Source organism: Amorphotheca resinae (genome assembly GCF_003019875.1).
Source record: "Amorphotheca resinae ATCC 22711 unplaced genomic scaffold M430scaffold_5, whole genome shotgun sequence".
NCBI classification, from domain to species: domain Eukaryota; kingdom Fungi; phylum Ascomycota; class Leotiomycetes; order Helotiales; family Amorphothecaceae; genus Amorphotheca; species Amorphotheca resinae.
Window position 1 is genome coordinate 2064656 of NW_020194475.1, and position 21470 is coordinate 2086125.

Consider the following 21470-nt stretch of genomic DNA (forward strand, 5'->3'; position numbering starts at 1 on the left):
TGTTCAGATAAAGCTTCAGCTACGACTAACTGTACATCCTACACTGCCTTGAGGACGACTGGAATTGTGGATAGATCAATCAATAGGTATATTTTGGTACTTGGGGAACTGGGAAAAATGATATTGATAGCTACAGAGCCCCCACTCTGACGAACATGACCAACGCCAGAAACTCCGAGAGAGATCAAGTCATCAGTGATATCTCCATAAGAAGAATGATGAAGGGAAAAGGGAGAGGTGGGGGGAAAAGAACAACCCCACTACCCCATCATGGTCTCCCACCCCTTCTCAATCATCACATCCATCCAATACACGTTCTGCAACCCCAGATCAATACGATGCCACGTCTCTGTCACAATATCTAGCATCTGCCGGATTGGCTTTGCCGGAAGCACATGCTCAAACGTGGAAAGGCGCCCAATCACAAATTTCCGGGCCTGCAGCACGTCCATAGCACTTGGGGCGCCGTCGACACTAGCATTCAGGTGTAGACCTTGTTGTTGGCGGTGGGCATGATGGGGGGTGATGTTGATTGAGGGGGAAGTGATGTGCAGCTCACTTGTGACGGCCACGAGGAGAAACGGCTGCACGCACCGCGTCCGAGACTCGATTGGGATGGCTCTCAGGAGATCCAGGATGTCGAGGGCAAGCTTGGTGAGACGCATGCTGATGGAGAGCCCCGACGCAACACTCCCAGAACTACCAGAATGGCTGTGGCTGCGACGGGGTGCGTGGGGCGAGTTGGCGATTTGCGCCTCTAGGATGTCCGGGAAAACGCGGTACAGTTGCAGCAAGCCAGTCAAACGATACGCTTCGGCAATGGTAAGGAAGTGCTTTACAGGCGTCTGGTCATCGGCTGGGCTGACGATGCCCTCTTCGGCCGGGAAGGTGAGCTTCTGTAGCCGGTCGGCGAGCCGCTCTGCTGTTATCAGAGACTTGCGCGCGTGGTCAATGTCGGCCGAGGTGGTGAACGTGAGGCTTCTGATGCGGTGCCGCTCTTGTCGGATGAGACGCCCGACCTCAAACACAATGGCTTGCGCTTTCCTTGCCACTCCGGTCCAGGGGTGCGGGAGGGTACTTGGTTCCACCCGGCCGTGACGGGCATCCGGGTTCGACGTGGGTTTAGGCCCGGCGGGTAGTGCTGGCCAGGTATCATCGATGACATACGACAACAACATCTCCCAGTAGATCATGGCTTCCTGGAAGAACTGCAAATTGCGTTCATTATTGTCCACTTGTCCCAGGTCTTTGCCTGCAAGCATGGCGCCAATAATGCCCCGCGCTCGGATGAATTCTGTGCGGCCCAGGTCGTTGGCGTTGTGCCAGCTGGCAGTGAGTCCGAGCATCACCATCGCAAGCAAGGAGCCAGTATCGACTTTGAAGGCGCTGATATCCTTATCAACCGAAGCGGCCGCTTTATTTCGCATTTGCGTGCCAATGACATTCCATTGAGGGAATGCGTCCGCCAGGCACGCGGCAGACATGCTCTGCACAACGTAGTAAACCGAGGGGGACGTGTTCCATAGACGGGATACCGTGGACCGGAAGGGATTCAAATGACTGTCATAGCAGGAGAACAGACCGGCCACTTCTTTGAAATAATACTCCACGAGAATTGATGAAGGATCATTCATTAGTCTGGGCAAAGATTGGGTAGATTGGCTGTTTTCTCTCGGACGAGCTGATGGGCCCGGGCCATCGACCGTTCGAGAATGAGACAAATCCGACGAGGAGATTGAAGAGTCCCGACGCGGTGCTCGCTGGACAGAAGTGACTGTAGAAGGGACAGTTGATATTGGTGTTAGTGTCTGCGTCGAGGCAGGATAACTGTTTCGACCGGCCTCGGCATCTTCCACATAGTTCCAATGGCTCGAGTCGACGGAGTGGGTGAACGTGTCAGCATTTGCATTGAAACTGCCTTGGGTCTCAAATCTGAATATGTCGTTTGCGAGGTCATCGAAAATGGTTGGATCACACTTGGAATGATGTCCTTGTATAATGAGGTCTGGGATCCCTATTCCACTGCCAGCGTGTTCCTCTACAGTCGACGGCGTTGGGCTGTCTGATGGATGTGTTGATGAGCTCTTGTCTACCTTTGCATAACGAGGACAGACAATGCCTCTCTTACTGCAGCGTAAGCAAACCGGTTTTGTCTCATCGCATTTTAACTACCGTTCTCGTGAGCACTCTGAATCCACCGCCTATGGGTATTCCGCCTTACCTTCTTCTCCTTGCAAGCCGCGCACCCATTGCGCGACCTCTTCACGCCGCCGCGCATTATTGTTGACGACTAGTAATAGATCATACGTGGTGCGGAGGGAAGCTAGACTGGTCATGGTGTCCTCGTCCATCGCGATCCGACAAACCTAAATCTATCCGGGACTTGAGTCTGATAACCCTCGACTGTGGGCTGGGGAAAGTTTCCGGTCTGTGCGGGCGCGATAGAGGGCTTTAAATTTTATAGGCCTTGCCATTCCGGCAGTATCTCGTATCTCCTTGTCTTGGACGCGGATGGAGTCTCTCGATGACATTATAACTAAGCCGATGGACGTACTCCAGACGTACTTAGGTCCCTTGCCTCGTCCAACGGGCGTCGTCCTGGTATGGAGTATATTATTTGGATTACTTGAAGCAGTTTAGCTGCCCAGAGCTTCGTATCTCTCCTAGAGCGTCTAGTACCTGGCTAGTCCCTCGACCGCGTGACGGTGGAGTGGCTATCTTCCAGTCTCGACTTGTTACTGGACAATTTCTGCATCTAATATTAAGTTTTGAGACTAAAATTCGTCTCATCTGGCGATAGCCGGATATTTCATAATCACTTATCTATCCGAAAACTCTATTAGAGCTTCCTTGGGGCTTTGCCAATCACTACGGGTTAGCCGCCTTATCGATGTATCCGATAGTTGTTACTGTGCCCTATGGCTACATAGACCCGAGAAGTTCAACAACCTTGGATTCTTTCATAACTGCCGCCTGTTATTTAGCCGGCTCGAACTCCGCGGTGAGGCCCGAGAGCCTATAGCCCCAAGTCATTGGTTTCCTATTATTTGTTCTGCAGATCAAGGGCCCACAGACTCGGGATTGGCTGTGCTGCAGTCTGCAGATCCTCGAAAACGCGTCCCAGAGAATGGCGACACACGATAAGCCATTGCGGTATCTTTGACACAAGCACACAGTATGGATAAACACATACACGCATCACGAGAATTGCCGAAACTTATCCAGCGGATTTTCCTTAAAAATGAAGTAGTCTGACTACGGAATAGGAATGTAGGAGCCAAAAACGACGTGTTGAGGGAATTGAGGTACTCAGGTACTACTGTACCATTATCATCCGGTTACTCGCGCATTCAAGAGAACTGATAGATAAGGGTCGACAAAAAGCGCCTACCTCCGTGTATGACTTAAGCCTCTGTATATCTAGGTAAAGGCACATACATGTACAGTGGGATAGTAGGAGGGTTCTCTACCCTTGTCGATACTCAGCTTCCGGGATTTGATGCAGCCCCTCGTCGAGTCGTCGCCGCCCTCGAAAAGCTTACACTGCACTTGAGACTCTCGACACCACTGCTTAGTAGCAGTACCTGCTACTTTTTGACTAATGTATTTATAAGTAAAGGACCAAATGTCATTGTTATTGACACCATACTCCAAATCATAACATAGCGATACAGTCCCAGTAATACTCGAGCAGTTTTGTGGGTTACACGTGGTTAATGCTAGTAATTTGTACAAGATCAAAGCACCGATATAGTTCGTATACCATTGATAGGAGATATATAGACCGTAAGACCCCATGCTCAAAATCACGAAAGCGACAGTAAAGACTGGAAGGAAGATGGCCCGAATGGGGGCGACGCATAGTTTAGCGTCAAAAGTAAAAGCCAGATAGGCAGAGCCTCAAGATCTCAATTATAGGGCTGATTTGGAGGATTGGCTCCTTGGAGACTCCTTCCAAGATGATAAATATATGAGCATACTTTCGTTCTGATAAAGGAGACGTATAAGTAGGTAGGGCGCTCTTAGACAAGATGCACAGCAGCACATTGGTGCTGACTGTAGAAGCTTCTGATTCTGTAGTTAGATACGTCTAGTATACGCAGGAGACAGAAGACACAATCCTTACGTTAGAGTTCCAGTCATTGAAGTCAAGAACAACTATCTCGAAAGCACCATGAATAGCTAGGAAGTCACAGCCCTAAATCTGTATATATGGCATTAAGTAGCTGCACGAGCTTGTCTCTTTAGTAAATATTGAGTAGAAACAGAAAAATGCAAAACCTGCGCAAGGCTCAGAACATCATTGGATGCAGGTTCAACCTCACAATGCGTGGTTCTGGCAATTATCAATTTATCACCCTATTCATGTTACGCTGATCTTTATTTTCTTGTGATTCTAGTGATATTATAGCTAAGCTAAGTATGCTCAGCCACGTATCCTGAAAGTACCTAGGTTTTGACAGCCGTTACCACCCTGCGTTTCACCTCAAACTAACCTCTCCCTACGTTAGATACCGTCTCCCCAGAAAAGCCTTATGCGAGTTAGTATTTATCCTATTTAGGAGGTACAGAGCAATGTGCAGTAAGCCCCGGGCGGACGTTACATCTGCCAAGTACCGGCATGCTAGCTCAACCACGCTGGTCCTTGCTGTACCGAAGCCATAGGTCTAGCCTTATAATCCTGGTGCATGTATCAAGGCCCAGGGAATTCTCCAAAACTACTGGAGGGAGGACGCAGGGGAACCTGGGCTGAGGGGTACCACGCCGCCACGCGCCGCGCCCGTGCCATGCAATAAGCAATCATCTCCCAATGAGATAAAGACAATGCATACAGAGGTCATTACTTTCCAGGAGCCTGGAGATAGGTTATTTTTACACGTTGGCTTTCCCGTCTTTCGAAGGGGATTGTGCCTATTAGAACAAGTTACTATCCCTGAAGAAGAGTCTCTAACTCTTCTCCCCCCTTTAGGATTTAAGTATCAAGGGAGCTCTAAACCTGTTATTTGATATAGTAATAATGAGGAACCAGGTAGAATTTCTGAACCAATTTTAGGTCTTCTGACACTCTTTGTATACAGTATGTGTAGCCAAGATCCATGCTCAAATAGTCCCGGCATGTCAAGACCTGCAAGGATAAAATTACCACTTGTATTCTCTGCTACTGAAGATACGTTGATCTATACTTGACTGCTGGAGCTTTGGAACTAAGCTTAGGTTACAATTTAACCAAAGGGGGTCGGTCACCTTTCAATTTGTTAGGAGAGACATGTGTAACTGTCGGCTTTCCCTTGACGAGAACAGCTAACTAATTGGATTTTGCACTGTTAGAGAACGGTACAGTGCATATTGTATAAACAATAAGTAGGGAGCAGAGACGTTATACTACGCAAGAATCCGCAAGGACACTGGCATTCCGTGGGTGGTAAATATTACAACAGCGTACAAGGGATACAGGGACCACAAGAATGATGACCTGAGCACGAGGATGCTAGGAAGAAGACCAGGGAACAGTCTATTGACAATTTTCATCCCACAAATAAAAGAAAGAGCAGTGAGAATCGGAGAGTAGACCTCAGATGATGGTCGAAGTTCAAGGATCCGTAAGTAATGGTTATGGCCGCAAATTTGGATACAGGTATGATCTAATCGCTATAATTCCTGAGTGGTTCAACTCTATAGTCTAAGTCATTCTCTATTCTTTCCCGTTCCAGTAGCTGATAACCGCATATTTTCCATTTCTTGTCCAAATCCCCTTTTGCTCCTTGTCAAGTCTCTCCGCCAGGCTTGCCTCCAAACCAACACAGACATCTGCTTTGCAGGTTCTGAGGGCTAGCACTCTAATCCCCTCCTTGCCATTTACCTCTCCCAGTCTCCCGAGTGCCTCGCGAAATGAAGCCGTCCTTGGCCACATCCCATCACTAGTGAGTTTCCTATAGTTGAGATCGCCCTTGAAAACGACCAAGTCTGAAGCTGAAAGGTGTGCGTATAATTGCGGTGCTACTTCAGGCATTCTGCCAAAGGGATGCTGCGTCGTCCAGAAGGGATCAACCTGAAGTTCTAGCTGTCCGGCATTGAAGAGATTTCGCCACAGCTTCCCGACCCTTTGCAGGTTTTCTTGATCTTGTTGCGCGATGCCTGATCCGAAGGCACTCCCTTTCTCCAAAGCTACGAGCAAATCTTCCACGTCTTGAATTCCCACGTCAGAAACGAACCAACCCATTCGCTTTCCGTGAAGTGTTATCTTCTTCGCGAATCCAGCTTGCAGAAGGTATGCCGCAAAGACCAGATCTGTAAGCAGTTCGAATCCCGCATTGTCAAGGACGATGTCAATTTTGTTGGCGGTTGCTCTGCTTCTTAAGCCCCACAGAAGTCTCCAGACTTTTTCGGTATCATCCACAACGATATTCTTCTTAGCAGCTCCTCTGGCATCTTTGCCTTGCCGGCTTTGGAGGTCTTCAATTGAGAAGGATGTTAGGAGCGACAAGTCCGTGGCGTTTCCCCATAAACTGATGTCGATAACTTCCTCAAGAAGAGCCTTATGAGTAGCTTCATCTTCACTCTTTGCCTTGTCCCCGAGTGTTGGTAGAATCGATAAGTACCAAGCTAGAAGCTCAAGAGTAGCTTTCTCAGAATTTGCAAAAGAATTGTTCTTAGATACCCGAAAGACATCATATCCTTGCCAGAACTGAGAGCCGCTGGTGGTAAAGAACGTGTGGATGAGTCGGTATAGGTAGCATTCGGAGAATAACCACGGAGCTGTGAGCCACGTCGGTTCTTGTAGGAATTTAAGCTCTTCGTTGTATCCTGACACGTCTGGGTGGTCATCAAGAAGTGGCGAGAGCGAATCGTCGAACTGGATCGCTCGAGCAATAGTGGAAAGCTTTGAAGCAATGTCTCGACCGGCTTTCTTTTCTGCTGCATCCAGGCTGTCGGATTTGATAGTAGCTTCGACGTCCTCCTTAGCAGAGAGGATTATTTGGGGCCATCGTTCGCGGACTGTGAAATATGCAAAAGAGTTTTTGTCTCCGTTATTAGACGTTGCTATAGACGGGAATCAGAATCAGCTCTGCCATATGAGAGCGAATGCCTTGTGAAGGGTGGGAATCAGTAGGCCGCTTACGGATTTTGGGGTCAAACTTATTGAAAGCCATAGCTGGGGGCGTGCTGCGTGCAAGACCCCGTGTCTTTGCGAAGAAGACTCTTCAAGCACGAATGACGGCTTCCTCGGTGTGGCTCTGAGATTCCTTATTGTTTTCCTTCTCCAATGTTGCTGGGGAAACTTTCTTATTCAGCTTCACAAGAAGTCTTCATGTTGGAGCACGATGAGCCCGCCTAAACGCCTATTGCCCACTCGTTTGAATCCATTCCCGACCTCCCTGCCGATCCCCCACTCGATCCCACTCAGATGCCCGCTGTCTGCACCTCCTTATTCCCGGCAACGCCCCCAAACCCCGCTCACTCGAAAGACCAAAGCGGGATATTCGAGACGAGAATCCGTTTTGGGACGATGTGCTGAATAGTAATTCGAGACGAGACGTGGGGGTTCTGGTGTGGCGTGGGAATGCCCCCTGTTCACTGCATTTCCCCGCAAGTATTGCCCCGCAGACCATGTGGAATCCTGATTTCAGCGGCTTGAGCGATTTCGCCGATTTCCCTGATTCCTGGACTGGTCGTATCGTTGGGCTTTAAGTTTGCTGTCTTGTGCACATAGCAAACCCAAACCAAATAATCGTCATTATTATCGTGCTGGAAAAAAGCCATGTCCCATAGCTACAACATCAGAGATCATGAGGGAAATCGCCTTATGCACGAGAAGGCAAACGTGAATGGCGTCAATATCCATTACTGTATTGGGGGTCCTGTCAACGGTCCAGCTGTCATACTCGGTACGGCTCCTAGAAACAATCGCCTCGAGAAGGATAGAAACTAACAGGGAATGAAGTGCACGGGATCCCCAAAACAATGTTCGCCTTTCGAAAAGTTATCCCGTACCTCACGCCCAAGTATCGGGTTCTAGCAGTTGATCTTAGAGGCTTCGGCGATTCGGAGAGGCCAGCCTCTGGCTACGATTGCGCAACAATGGCCTCAGACCTGATCAAGCTGGCAGATGAAGTCGGGTTCGAGAAGTTCATCGTTGTCGGTGAAGACTGGGGCGCTGCCTACGCGTATACGCTTGCTGCAACCCACAGAGACCGCGTTGTTGGCTTGGTCTACCAAGAGATGATTCTACCCGGTCTCGGATTCGAAGACGGCATTCACTTAACTGGAGGGACCAATGACGAAAAGCTAAAGCCGTGGGACACCCGAACATTCTGGCACCTCATCTTCTTTAGTGTTCCTGATTACCCCGAGATGCTCTTGGCAGGCAAGGAGCGACAGTTCTGGACGCAGTGGATGCGAAGTGAAATGCGTGATCCGTCTGCGCTTACTCAAGAAGACATCGATGAGTATGCTGGATGGACTGCGCTGCCAGGCGGGCTGCGAACAGTGTGTGAAGTTTACAGAACAACGGAACAGGGAGCCAAAACAAACAGGCAGTTGATGGAAAAGAAGCTGGAGTGTCCTGTACTGGCTGTAGGAGGCGACTTTTTCTTTGGGGAAGTGCCTCGACGACAGATGGAGAGGATAGCAATGAATGTACGAGGCGCTGTCATCCACTCTGGCCACAACATTGCGCTTGAGAAACCAAAGGAACTAGCAGAAGCTTATATTTCCTTCTTCGACGAAATATTCTAAACATGATAGTCTAATTTATAACACTAGATCTGATTGCTTGCCTAGTCACTGTGAGCCGCCCAAAATGTTACTTGGATTCCTGTATTTCAAATATCAAAAATCTTCTGAGAGCTATCTAAGGTATGAGAGGTACAGGTCCGCGTATAACCTGTGTTACGTTGGATACTTAACATATCTAATCTCAAGTTAGATGACAAGTAGTATACTCCGGATAGGTAAGCCATAAGATTTATAAAGACACTATGAGCTGCAAAAGATGCGGGTCCTTTCATAAAAGTCCAACTAGAACAGATCTCATAGCTTAGAGTACTTACTTGAGTTTCAGTTTATGCGTGTCTATTCCGGCATCTCTGTGAACACTTAGAATGAACCCTTCTCTTGAGCCCAGAAAGCTCTGTGCGAGCGCATTTGCTACATAGTACACCTTTCTTGCTACAAATATGGGCTGATAGTAGTATAGTACCTCTGTGCTTACTACTCGAGAACTCTTGCTCGAGAGCTCGAAGCAATCAATTGCGTCCCTGGCGCTCCTGATCTCTACAAAGCAAGTCATGTGCCGCGCTATACACATTATTGACATACTGCCATGTGCGAGCATTGAAATCTCACCCACAAAGTTCCTTGTAGAATGCCTGCTGGGAGTTGTGTTCATGTTTAGGATAGTACAGGAAGGTTTTGGAACACTCATCCGTCCTACGTGGGTTGAGGAAGGTATTCTCAAGCTCGCATGTGGCTAGTCTCATGAAACTGTAAAATGGCTGACCAAGTACGTAAACAGTCACCGTGTTGGCAGAAGTATTATTGGAATAGCCATGTCCCGCAGAAAAAGGCACCCCTGGTGGTGGCAAGCCGGCAACAGCGAGGTGTAAAAAACAACTTAAATTTCCTAAGCACAACCTGTCATACATGTAAAGACGACTCCGACCACAGCCTCAAGCTGACTGTTTTATGTACTCACTATTCCTGAGTGACTGCCTAAGCCTTCTCACTGTTATCATCCACATCAAAAATCTCAGTGGCCGGCTCCCCTGACTCAGGACTGCCCTGGCTGCTTCCTTTCTCACTATATTGGTCGTTGACACTGTCAAGCAGGCGACGCTCAGCAACAGCGACATTGCCACCAGCCTCTTCAATCCTCTTTCTATATGCAGCCTCATTCTTCGAGACGAGTGGGTTTTTGAGAGTGAACAACAAGTTGATCTCCTCAAGGGAGCGATTGGCTGTCTCTGGTAAGAAGAAGTACGTCAATGGCAGACAGGCAGCGTTTAAGCAGGCGAAGACCAAAAAGGTCTGCCAACCCAACGTTTCGAACATGGTTGGGATAGCCAGAGTTGTGGAGCCGGCACCCATAGCCCAGCCAAGGATCCCAAAAGCATTTCCCTTGGCACGTATCTCCTGCGGCCAGATTTCCGTAGGGTAGATCCAGCAAACCACGAGAGTGGTCTGACAGAAGAAGAACACATACAAGAATACCATCGCAGAAGCTGCGGCTCCATATGACTCGGAGGAAGAGCCTGTTCTCTCACCACTGATCTTTGAGAAAGCAGCAGCGAGGAAGAGAACAATGAGCTGCATGGCAAGGCCCATGTAGAGAGTAACACGGCGTCCGAAACGGTCGACAACTGGGGCGGCTGCAAGTGTTCCGACAAACCCCATTGTTTGGACAAGCCCAGACATCCAGCCGATCTTTGATGGGGATGCACCCGAAGCAGCAAATAGAGCAGCTGAGTATGTTGAAACTGCCATGATACCAGTGTACATCATCATCATGAGGGCTGCGCAGGCAAGGACTGCGCGACGACCAAGGTGTAAGGCACCAGAATGACGACCTCCTAGCATGATATTGTACAGACGGTTCCGTTTGTGATTGGCAGCTTCAACAGTAGCAATGAGCTGAGCCATCTCGCCTTCAAGGTCAGGATGGTCAAGGGGAAGATCTCCACGAATCTTGCTAAGAATCTCTCGTGCCTCGTCTTCCTGCCCATTCCCTACGAGCCATCTAGGGGACTCAGGTACGAACCAGACAGTGAACATAATGAAGATGGATGGGAAACAGACACATGCCAGGGGGAATCTCCATGCAAACCCCCCAGGGTCGTTTCGAACACCGTACAAGATCCAGTTGATCAGCGCAAGTCCCAGGTAGTTGGCCGAAAAGACGATGGAGAAGGTGAAACCACGACTGTGAGACTCTGCCAGCTCGGAAACCCAGGACGGTATAGTTGAGTTAATAAAACCAATTCCGATGCCAGATATTACACGGGCACAGATGAACATTTTGTCGTTGTGGCTTCCAGCTTGAAGGGCACCACCGAGCAAACACCAAAGGCTGCCGATGAGAACTCCTCGTCTACGGCCAATCTTATCCCCAACCCATCCGCCGAAGAAACATCCAAACATGGCGGCGAAGTAGTAGATTGCAATTATACCCCTGCATATGTTCGATCAGCACTTGTCTCGTGCCACGTATATCCTTCCAAGACTCCCAGGTTTTCCAAAGAAGGTCTCTTTACTTACCCTTGCTTGATAGGTTTTGTGATCCGCCCATCTGCACCCAGATTATGGATATTGATAAAGTCGGGGTTGGCAGTAACTGTGCCCATTACACCTTGGTTACATCCTTCATAGATCAAGGCAATGAAGGAGAAGGCATTGGCGATAAAACGCACTAATCTGCCATTCATTTTTCGCCATATCTTCCCCGCCATTTTGGTTGCGTGGAATTTTCAATTTAGTAGAAGTTGAAAGTTGAATGCTGGGGCGATATGAAAAACGAGGAGATGTGGGCACCGGCACATATATATCCGGTATTATGGTTATTGAACAGTGATGGTTGGATGCCACCTGTCGGGGGTAGCATGTTCCACAATCAATGATACAAGACATGTGATATTGAGCCGCTCAGTCTCGGCGTGGGGGTCTGTAAACGCTTTGTTTGGGGAAACCTGGGGCAAAGGACTGATTGTGGAGCCTCTCCCCAGAGCGGGGAACCATGTACTTACTAGCGTGGAGACGGAGGGAGGATGAACACTAGCACACACAAGAACGTAGGGACATGGAGAGACTTACCTAAGATGAGCGTTTACTCCGTTGTGCTAGCACATCCCTAGAGTTATTGCGTCAAGTGATGTGAGGAGATGCAAAAATGAGGACTCTTTCCATTGATGCCGCTAGTGCCACTGAAACCACTCCCTGGATATTCTATTTACCTTCCTTTCCTCAAGCTTAAGTCCAGTCCCAGCTAGTTGGAATGGGGCAAAACGTTACTCTGCCGGTATCTAGTGGCCTTTTGTGTGTTGTAGGATATCTGGCGTGGATATATGGAGCACCAATACTTGCTCCATCTTGTTTTTCTCCCTGATATTCGAGCCAATATTCATTCCGCTGATCCAAACATTCGGCACTTGTAGACTCGTAGTCTCTCTCTCACTAACCGATGCACACCAAATACCTGTGGCATCCTGAAGTTTTCATGTAGGACACCAATCAGGAAGTTAAGTAGATCGTGGGGTGTCCACGCGTCCCAGAAATAAGCTTTCTCTGGGGTACAGCTTATTCCCCACAACTCCTGTACCGTGTGGGAGACGAGACACTGCACAATCCAACGAGGATACTGAGCCCATTCTCCCAAGTTCTCAGACATGATGTGTAGAGAGGGGTTGATCCCCTTGCAGAACGGTCAATGGCACCGTCTCCGCATTGCCAGAGAGATGCAGGCCTGGGCGTGGGGGGGTTATGGTCCCTGGCATAACAAGCTCCTTTAGAATCATTAGAAACGTGGGGTAATACTAGTAATCACTTGACCACAATGGCAGTGTGACAGTGTGGCATCTCCTTGACGTCTTTCTCCGTAGCGTTGATAGCTCATATCCCCCAAAAATATAATAAACAAGAAGAACTCTGAGTTAGAACTCTGCAAATGAATAGCCGCAATCCTTCTGACATAGTACTGTTGATACAATAATGTCTTTAAGCAAGGTCTTAGAAACCGTAAGAGGAGCAGAGGTGTTTAGTCTATCAGGTGAGGAATCGAACTTACTTATATGATAACATCCGTTAATACCAGACTTAGGACTGACCCTTCTCGGAGCGGGAATTGGCATCTTCTTCAATGTCATTCTCGTTTGGTACGTGGTCGAGTACTATAGGGACCCGCTCCATCTGCGGAGGTTCCCTGCCGCCCATCCTACCGCCGGATTCTCAGCTGCATGGACTATGGTGCACTGCTGGAAGTTGAAGCGTTTCTGGGGAATCCACAAGGCGCACGAAAGAGTTGGTCCCATTGTGCGTATTCAACCGGACCATGTCAGCTTCAATGTCGGTGAAGCTATCGAAGAAATCTATGGACACGGCAAGGATCTCACGAAGGCGCCTTTCTACGACACCCTGGCTTCATATCAACGAAGCATGTTTGACACCACGGATCGAGCCGAGCACGGACAGAAGCGCAAATATGTGGCTCATATGTTTGCCCCAATGACAGTGAAGAACCTCGAAGATGTCGTTGTGGATACTACCAAAAGTTTGTTCAGGGTATTCGATCGCTATGCCGATATGAAGCAACCAGAGTGGTTAAACATGCGCCACTGGATCAGTATGTATGCCTTTGATATCATTGGTGATCTGGGTTTTGGCGAGAAGCTCGGATGCCTTCAGAGAGGAGACGACATCATGAAGGCTCAGACTCGTAAGGGCAAGATTTACGACGTGAGTGGCATGCGTGGTGTTTACGACGGCGGTGCCTACAATGTCTTCTGGGGACAAGCAAGTTCGTTCCTTAAGTGGACGAAATGGATGACACAATGGACCACCGGCCGCTTCTTTGCCGATGCCTTCTTCGATGTTGCCATCTACCTTGTCAAGCGCCGCGTTCCAGCAGAGGACGTTGCAGAGTACGAGAAGAACCGACGATTTGATCTCTTCCAACGTCTTGTCATTGACAAGAAGGGTAAGGCCATGGACCTTGAATTTGAGGAGCTCTTTGCAGAGGCTGCCGTGCTTATGATTGCTGGTTCTGACACTTCCGGCACTGGGTTGTGTAATACTATTCTCTATCTTGCCAAACATCCTGACAAATTGGCCAAACTCCAAGCAGAGGTTGACACCGCTATCAGCCCCAACACACTTGTGGCCAAACATGACGATGTCAAAGATCTGCCATATCTCCGCGCCTGCATTGACGAGAGCTTGCGTCTCCGTCCGCCAAATGCACAAGGACTTCCACGTACTGTATCCAAAAATGGAGCCATGGTCCAAGGATACTACATGAAGCCCGGAACCGTCGTATCGGTCCCGACATACAGCATTCACCGTAACGAAAAGTACTTCAAGAATGCCGAGGCTTTCATACCCGAGCGATGGATTGACAACCCTGACGAGAAGGAAGCCTACAACCTCAAAAAATACGTTATTCCCTTTTCAGCTGGTAGCCGTGCTTGCATCGGTCGAAACCTGGCTTATCTTGAACTTCAGGTCGCTCTCGCGTCAATCGTTCACCGCTACAGCTTCGAGTTGAAGGACCCACACGAAGATGTCGAGATTTTTGAACGCTTCAACTCTAACCCCAGAGACTTTTACGTCAAAGTAAACTACAGGACACCGAATGTACCAGCAATATCGTCTTAGGTGCAGATATGTTTATGACAGAGTTTATGCCTCGGTGAAGTAGGCCGGTTGCCTACATAGTTGAGGCCTTGGGAGGGGATTCACTTTCGTTTTGTCATACTAGCTGTTGGTGATAAATACTCCTTTCTTTTTATCTGCTTGTAACGTAAGAAAATGTTATCTGAGCTTGCAGCTCCCTCTTCACAATCTCAATTCTCAAAACCACCTCAAATCTACGTTCAAATAGTCGAAATTACTTTAGGCGTGAAGCAAGAGATGTATACATATAAGCGATAATAAGACCGAAGTCATAGACCTAGCGCAGTACGTGTCTCTTTCACAATAGAAAGCAAGTCCATAACGAATCCATGATCTCGTTCTGCTCCCCCACGTAATATCCACACCCCGCACCCCGCACTCCGTACCCCACACCCCACATCCCACGCTCGGCTTCCCCGCGCGCCCCTCGGAAACTAAGTTTACCCACTAACCTGAACTTCGGGATCCCCTCTAACCCAAAGTATGAGACAGCTGCGAGACACAGTAGTGCCGGAGATACGCATTGTGGCTTATTACAACATGGGAAAAGTGATGCGGGGTAGGGGAAAGTACCGAACCAACCGCTGGAAATTGCCCTATACGGAGTATATAGCAACAAGGTCAAAGCGACTAGGTAGCAAGAGTGCTAACTGCAGGGGATAAATTGCTCTTTTTGTATAATAGTGCCGGGAATAAAGCTGCAGCTGTGTGGTGTAGGGTATGCGGTATACCGTTAGTCATTCGGAGGGGAAGGACGGAGTGGACGTGGGGGAATAAAGGGGAAGTGGGTGGTCCATTCTCTATGGCTATGGTCATCAGACTCTCGGAATCTCCAGCTTTGGTTTCAACGGAAAGGACAAGCCATTTTTTGAAATAGCATTTTATCAACGAGCAGAATACTTAACCCAGTACTGTCTACAGTCTACGTGCTACAATTCTGCCGCTCATCTCCTCCTCACATCAACATCACATATCTGCCACCATTTGCGCCCCTTAACCAAGTAGTAATTTTCAAGATCAGAAATGGCCGCTCACTCCTGGAACGGGAAGCCTTTGAGCCTGAAAGTCATCGGCACAAATGCCGGAACGTCCATGGATGGACTGGATATCGCCCATGTCCATTACACGCAAGACCATCCCTCCGCACCACTGAAAATGAAGCTTCTCCACGCTGGAGAAGTCAAGTTTGATGGTGCTCTAAAAAGTGTACATATCTGATCCTCTTCCATTCTTCATAAACTGAGCGTTATCGAGCAGAGCGCGTCATGAACCTGATCAGAACCAACAAAACTTCGCCCGAGGAGATAGCTATTGTTAATATTCAGGTATACTTACCTATGATCTTACGCATGCCCCTCCGAAGAACAGAAGTTCTAACAACGGTTTACTTTTCTCTTGTAGTTAGGAGAATTCGCAGCGAATGCGATCCAGCAGTTCGCCAAAGAAGAAGGATTCGATCTACAATCCGAGGTAGATCTCATAGCTGGACAAGGGCAGACAATATGGCACTTACCTCTACCGGAAATGTTCGAAGGCGACCAGATCCGCGCACATCTTGACATGGCTGAGATATCTATCATCGCGGCCAAAACCGGCATCACATCCTTGTCTAATTTTCGTGTAAGTGATATGGCGTTAGGAAGGCAGGGCTGTCCCCTCTTCGTACCTTGGGACGCACTTACGGCAACACATCCCACACTCAATAGAGCGGTACAAAACATTGGCGGAATTGCAAATATCACAATCTTGCCAAAGGGTGATGTGCGCCAAGGTTATGATTTTGATACTGGACCAGGAAATGTCTTTATCGACAGGTAGGTAGATGTCTCTGATGATTTCACGTTTTCAACTTCCTGACTCTATACCTAGCGCCATCCGCTATTTCACGAAAGGCGAGCGTCAGTATGATAAAGATGGCGCCATGGGAGCCGCCGGAAAGGTGGACCAAGAAATCGTCGACGAAGTTCTGGCTGGTCCTTATTTCACCCACGACATCCCTAAAACCACAGGCAGGGAGACATTTGGCGATAACCTCGGCGAAGAGCTCTGTGAACGCATGCTAGCTAAAGGCGCGAGTCCGGAGGACTGCGTAGCCACTATTACGCGCATCACGGCTAAATCTCTTGCGGATGGCTATAAGAGATGGGGACCGGTAGATGGGGTCGACGAGATCTACCTCGGAGGTGGCGGCTCTTATAATCCGAACATTATCGACTATCTCCGGCAAGAGTTCCCTGATACCAAGATACAGTTTTTGGACGTGTTAGGTGTGCCGTGCGGTAGTAGAGAGGCCATGAGTTTCTCACTAAAGGGGCTAGAATGTATTGTTGGTCGTTCACTTATTGTCCCAAAACGTGTCGAGTCGGATAAGCCTGGGATTATTGGTCATATTCAACCGGGTGCTGGCTTGCAGTACCATCGTCTCATGAAGCATGTGCAGGATTTCTGGGGCGATTGGCCTTTGGAGAAGAGAATGGATCCGGTGTTGAGTTTACAGGTTGTGACCACCAAGGGGTAGCTACTCACCCCGTAAATGCATCTTATCAAGAGAACATTAACTTTGATCAACGAGTTTAGAGCCCATTAATTACTACTACTATACATTCAAAACGTCTTTTAAAGGAAAAAAAAACTGGCATGTGATCACGCTAGCTAGCCTAGCTTGTCCCACATCTCAACCGTTTCGAATATTTTTTTTGCAGCAGTTTCAAGTCTCGTAAGATCTGTAACACCTTACTCTGGCTTCAGGATGGATCACATCAAGCGGCTATCGGTCCTCTTTCAACAAAGAACAAAACGCCTTTTTCGATATCCAGCTGTCCATGGGTCAAATGCAACAGAAAACTCCCTTTTGGTGAAGCTCCCAGCAGAGCTGCTGCAACAGGTTGCCAACGATCTTCCTGTCGTATCAGCCGCATCGTTTTCCCTTTCTTGTCGACACATTTACCTCTTGATTGGAACCCAGTACCTTGACAACCTAGCGACATCGTCTCACGAAACACTGGTGTTCTTAAAACTTCTAGAACGTGATCTTCAGGACCAGATCGCTTGCAATTCTTGCAGAAAGCTTCACAGGATGCAAGATGCCAAGAAATATGACGGGGCGAATCAACGGGTCTGGACAGGAGTAGAACTGGATTGTGTCTCTGATAATATGAAGGCAAGCGTTACATCTTTTATTCACGACAATTTCAGCACTGTTGTTTTCAAGATGGCGATGAAGCACTACCACCACTTTGGTTATGATGCTCGAAGCCGCCGGCTCTTGAATATTCTATCAGAAAAATTCCGCTCACACTCCTGGGGTACCTGGGTCAAAACTCAACAAGCAGAATGTCATATAAAAAATGGCTCCCTATTCACCTGCAAAAGCATAACTTTCCGTGGCACGTGTACAGGTGCTGTGCAAGGCTTAATATTCTTCTGGATATGCCCGCATCTTAAATTCGAATCAAGATCAATAGGGGGGTCTGCCAGTCTACGCATCAGAACATCGTCTCCTGTCTCACCCGAAGAGAAGTGGTCGATGTTACTACATTGCGAGAACAGTACTAATATAGATAAGACATCGTGGAATCTCTCCTGGGAACTTCAGCAATGTCGACACTGTCGAACCGAATATAAGGTTGGTTTTAAGCACGGTGATGGTTGTAATATAAAATTCACAACCACTATCTGGAAAGATCTTGGGCAAGGGCCTGAAACCGAAGAATGGAGAGCACATTTACCCCTTAAAGGCCGTCGAATCACACAAACTAATTCGGTTCCAAGAGGAGAGATAGCTTCTGTCTTTCAGGGAGGGCGGGGGGCGGGCTAGGCCGGAGATGAAGTCTCATATTTCTCATCAAAAGGGGGCTGGATCTTGTAATTCATGAACTGGAGTGTCTATAAACAATTAAGTTGGTGAACACAAAGAAGGTGTGGTTAATCTAGCAAAAGCCAGGTGCATTTCATGCCAATCATCTCAGACCTCCACTCTTATCAAGTCTCTGCCAGAAACAACATCGAGTCCAGGATGGCTCTCTTGAGATATAGAAGACGAGAAGTTTCATGCAATAAGCCGTACCAGCTACAGTGTTGATAATTGATGAGAAGGTCATGCTCGCCAGAGAGAAAAGTCGTTCCTCTGTTTGACGGCGTGTTCCGGTAAAATATATTCCTATCATATTGTTGGTAAACCTGGTATCCCGGTCATTGGATGCACGTACATTGGTCGATGGCAAGTGGCCGCTGAACCTGTTCTGTAGTTAGCTCTGTGCTGCCATTATTAAGGGTGATGTTGAGGTACCAATTAATCCATCTTCTCTTTCAAATGTTTACCAATTTCGACGATGGCGTCGGCCTGGGCTTCGGCCAAGTCGTTCTGGACTTCGGCCCAGTTGTTCTGGACTTCGGCCCACCCGAGGTGGAATTCGGAATTCCTACGCAGCGCTTCGACATCCCCGCGGATTTCTCTAAGTACGAGCAAAATGTCATCGTTAGAAGGACAAACTCTACGAGCGAAGGCAGAGTCCGGAAAGAAGCCAAAGGCCACAAGAAGGCGCGGTAAAACAAAGAGGATCGCGAGGATAGTGAGGACGAGCGCGGCAACGGCTATTCCTTCAGAGAAGGTCAAATTCAATGCCATTTTGAAAGCTTTTGAATTACAGTAGTGCAACTGAATTCTGAGGGGTGATCGCTCTGTTAAGGAGGGAAGAAGGAGAAGTAGAACGAGAGTGAAGAAGAAGGCACTTTTATCCAGCTTTAGCTAGCGTTCGAGGAAGGTACACAAACAGCACCCGCCCCTGCCATATTATAACTTGTGAAGTAAACAGGAGCAGTGGATTGCGACAGGAAGAAAAAATAGCAACCCATCAATATTATTTTGAATTAGGAGTCATTGAGGGTGTGGTATAATCTGGGTGTTCTTTGCTCTGTAGGATTGAGATTGCCAACAAGCGGCAGGGGTATAGATCTCCACACCCTTTGACTAGAGCATGAACTGAGTTTTTAATATAAGAGATCCATATAAAGCGCTTACTCGCTATGCTACGCCTTTGATACTTGATACATACTCAAACTCTACGCATCTATATGACAAAGTAGGGTGAGAGATTTAGAGATTTGCCTTGATCCTGCTATCTAATTTCTCCAGGCCAGCAGGGCCGTCATAAATGTCGCGTTCAGCAGCTCGTGAGTTAATCTAAAATCAAATGGGTGAGCGTGTAAAAAGACTAGCGAACTAGAGACTTACATATTGAGGACCCAGTTCACTAATGGTTTCTACTCCCAGAAGTCTCATGCACGTTTCCATTTCGGCTTTGAGAACTGTGCAGCTCAGTCAGTTACAACAAGGCAATCTCTGAGCGTTCAAGTATTGGATAATACGTACTCTCAAAAGTCCTCTTGACCCCCTCCGGTCCACCGGCTCCCAGACCAAACAAGGCAGCCCTGCCCACGCCTACAGCCTTGGCTCCTAAACACAATGCCTTCACGATGTCCGTACCTCTTTTAATGCCACCATCAACCCACACCTCAACCTTGTCGAAGACTTCGGGGCAGTACTTTCGTATCTCAAGGAGGGTGTAAACGGCAGGCGGGGCTGTATCCGCGGCCCGTCCTCCGTGATTCGAAAGAATAATGGCCTTAACCTGGGGCGCGTGCTGGGCAGCCAGATACGCATCCTCATGCGTTTGAATGCCCTTCAGGACAACAGGTAAGGACGTGTGCTTTGCCAGCCAAGGGAGAGTGGTTTTCCAGGTCAGATCCGCAGCGGTGCCTTGGAATAGCTGCAGCCCAACCCCGCCGGCCTTACGGCGGTTGTTGGCCTCGCCGGACATGTTCGCCGATGTGACAGGGGGACCGACCTCCTGGTTTCGCTCGTCGTGCTCGCGCTTGCCGGGTACGGGTGCATCGAGGGTCAAGCAGACGAATTTGACCTTGTCCGATATCTTGTTGATCCGAGCTAGCATCTGCCCGCTCTTCCGGCGCTCGTTCTGCACATAGAGCTGCCATCCAAAGACCTGGCCGGGGGACGAACCCTCAACGATTTGTTCCGGTGTCATGGAGGCACTGTTAGAGATGATCTGAAGTGCATTGAACGTGCTAATACCTTGCGCGATGCCATGCTCGCCCGTTGGATGACCTAACCTCGCCTGTGCCGCGGGTGAGACATATAAAGGAAGCCCTACTTTATACCCTAGAAGACTGGTTGAGATATCACACCTTGTGCAATCAATAAAGACCCGCGGTCGAAGCAAAATCTTCTTATAAGCCAGGTTATTAGCACTTTTCGAAATCAGATCGTCCGAGGCAGAGTAATAATAGGCCCATGCCTTTTTCGAAATCTGCTGTGTTGCAACCTCTTCGATCTCATCCAAGTTAAGCAAGTTCTCCATAGGTGGTGGCCCGGCTTTCTGCGTTTTCTTCTCGAGCGCCTGGACCTGTGGCATACTCGCGGGGTCGATCTTCCCTAGCTTTGCCTCGGGGCGTAGGTTTTCTTCCAGGGTTCCAGCGGGATGAATAGGGTCGAACTCTGCTGTTGCGTCGCGGCCGGCCAATTTGAGAATAATATTCGAGCCCCCAGGGTGGAAGGGAAGGAATTCTGTTACATCGTAGACATGGCCATATAATACAACCCAGCAGCTTTCCGGGGAGGTGTGTTTTGCGACTAACAGCACCAGTGTTAGGGACTCGAGGATCTCAATATAATTGGAAGTTTAACAGTACCTTCAGCAGCATCAAAAGTCTTAGCCATGATCGATATGGACTGAGGATCTAGAGACTCGAGGGGCTCGATTTGCAATTAAGAGGGCGAGTTCTCGCAGACGGGGAATTGTAGAAGAACATGTAGCTCGGTATATATCCACCGAAGGTGTGTCTGTATCCCCCCTGATGTTCCCCCGAGCCCCTCCCCCACCTAACCCACGCACCCCCACTCTTCCACATGCGTGGACAACGTATTCCGTATCCCGTATCCCGTATCCCGTATCCAGCGCAAATAAGACGGCCCCTCTACATAACAACAGGGATACGAAAAATCTAGATTCTGGAATCTAGAACGTCGTCTGCCCTACATCGTACATCTCATCCAAACATACGGTACCTAGGGG

The 21470-nt window shown here is 48.5% G+C and overlaps 8 protein-coding genes across 8 annotated transcripts; 3 read left to right on the forward strand and 5 right to left on the reverse strand.

Moving 5' to 3' along the window:
- Positions 1–80: 80 nt before the first annotated feature.
- M430DRAFT_237357 (hypothetical protein) lies at positions 81–2751 on the reverse strand. Its single transcript, XM_024864957.1, has 2 exons — positions 2222–2751; positions 81–2168 (listed from the first exon to the last, which is right to left on the reverse strand). Exons 1-2 carry the CDS (start codon positions 2276–2278, stop codon positions 261–263), a joined length of 1965 nt encoding a protein of 654 aa, XP_024721976.1. The 5' UTR covers positions 2279–2751; the 3' UTR covers positions 81–260.
- Positions 2752–5692: 2941 nt separating this feature from the next.
- Positions 5693–7151, reverse strand: M430DRAFT_27726 (hypothetical protein; the record flags this gene model as incomplete). Its single annotated transcript, XM_024865705.1, has 2 exons — positions 5693–7041; positions 7121–7151. The coding sequence occupies 2 exons, from the start codon at positions 7149–7151 to the stop codon at positions 5693–5695; spliced, it is 1380 nt and encodes a 459-aa protein (XP_024721977.1).
- Positions 7152–7656: 505 nt separating this feature from the next.
- M430DRAFT_120729 (hypothetical protein) lies at positions 7657–8763 on the forward strand. Its single transcript, XM_024861784.1, has 2 exons — positions 7657–7886; positions 7943–8763. Exons 1-2 carry the CDS (start codon positions 7760–7762, stop codon positions 8734–8736), a joined length of 921 nt encoding a protein of 306 aa, XP_024721978.1. The 5' UTR covers positions 7657–7759; the 3' UTR covers positions 8737–8763.
- Positions 8764–9595: 832 nt separating this feature from the next.
- Positions 9596–11439, reverse strand: M430DRAFT_34899 (hypothetical protein). The gene is made up of 2 exons (XM_024866630.1): positions 11254–11439; positions 9596–11167 (listed from the first exon to the last, which is right to left on the reverse strand). Exons 1-2 carry the CDS (start codon positions 11418–11420, stop codon positions 9712–9714), a joined length of 1623 nt encoding a protein of 540 aa, XP_024721979.1. The 5' UTR covers positions 11421–11439; the 3' UTR covers positions 9596–9711.
- A 1260-nt stretch (positions 11440–12699) lies between these two features.
- Positions 12700–14511, forward strand: M430DRAFT_66374 (hypothetical protein; the record flags this gene model as incomplete). The annotated part of the gene is made up of 2 exons (XM_024869222.1): positions 12700–12757; positions 12827–14511. The coding sequence occupies 2 exons, from the start codon at positions 12700–12702 to the stop codon at positions 14359–14361; spliced, it is 1593 nt and encodes a 530-aa protein (XP_024721980.1). The 3' UTR covers positions 14362–14511.
- A 715-nt stretch (positions 14512–15226) lies between these two features.
- M430DRAFT_34900 (hypothetical protein) lies at positions 15227–16981 on the forward strand. Its single transcript, XM_024866631.1, has 4 exons — positions 15227–15583; positions 15637–15704; positions 15781–16193; positions 16249–16981. Exons 1-4 carry the CDS (start codon positions 15403–15405, stop codon positions 16895–16897), a joined length of 1311 nt encoding a protein of 436 aa, XP_024721981.1. The 5' UTR covers positions 15227–15402; the 3' UTR covers positions 16898–16981.
- Positions 16982–18360: 1379 nt separating this feature from the next.
- On the reverse strand, positions 18361–19006 carry M430DRAFT_18864 (hypothetical protein; the record flags this gene model as incomplete). Its single annotated transcript, XM_024863967.1, has 3 exons — positions 18361–18538; positions 18588–18615; positions 18700–19006. 3 exons carry the CDS (start codon positions 19004–19006, stop codon positions 18361–18363), a joined length of 513 nt encoding a protein of 170 aa, XP_024721982.1.
- Positions 19007–19278: 272 nt separating this feature from the next.
- M430DRAFT_58499 (hypothetical protein) lies at positions 19279–21153 on the reverse strand. The gene is made up of 4 exons (XM_024868729.1): positions 21088–21153; positions 19751–21028; positions 19613–19686; positions 19279–19561 (listed from the first exon to the last, which is right to left on the reverse strand). The coding sequence occupies exons 1-4, from the start codon at positions 21113–21115 to the stop codon at positions 19475–19477; spliced, it is 1467 nt and encodes a 488-aa protein (XP_024721983.1). The 5' UTR covers positions 21116–21153; the 3' UTR covers positions 19279–19474.
- Between the last annotated feature and the right edge of the window lie 317 nt (positions 21154–21470).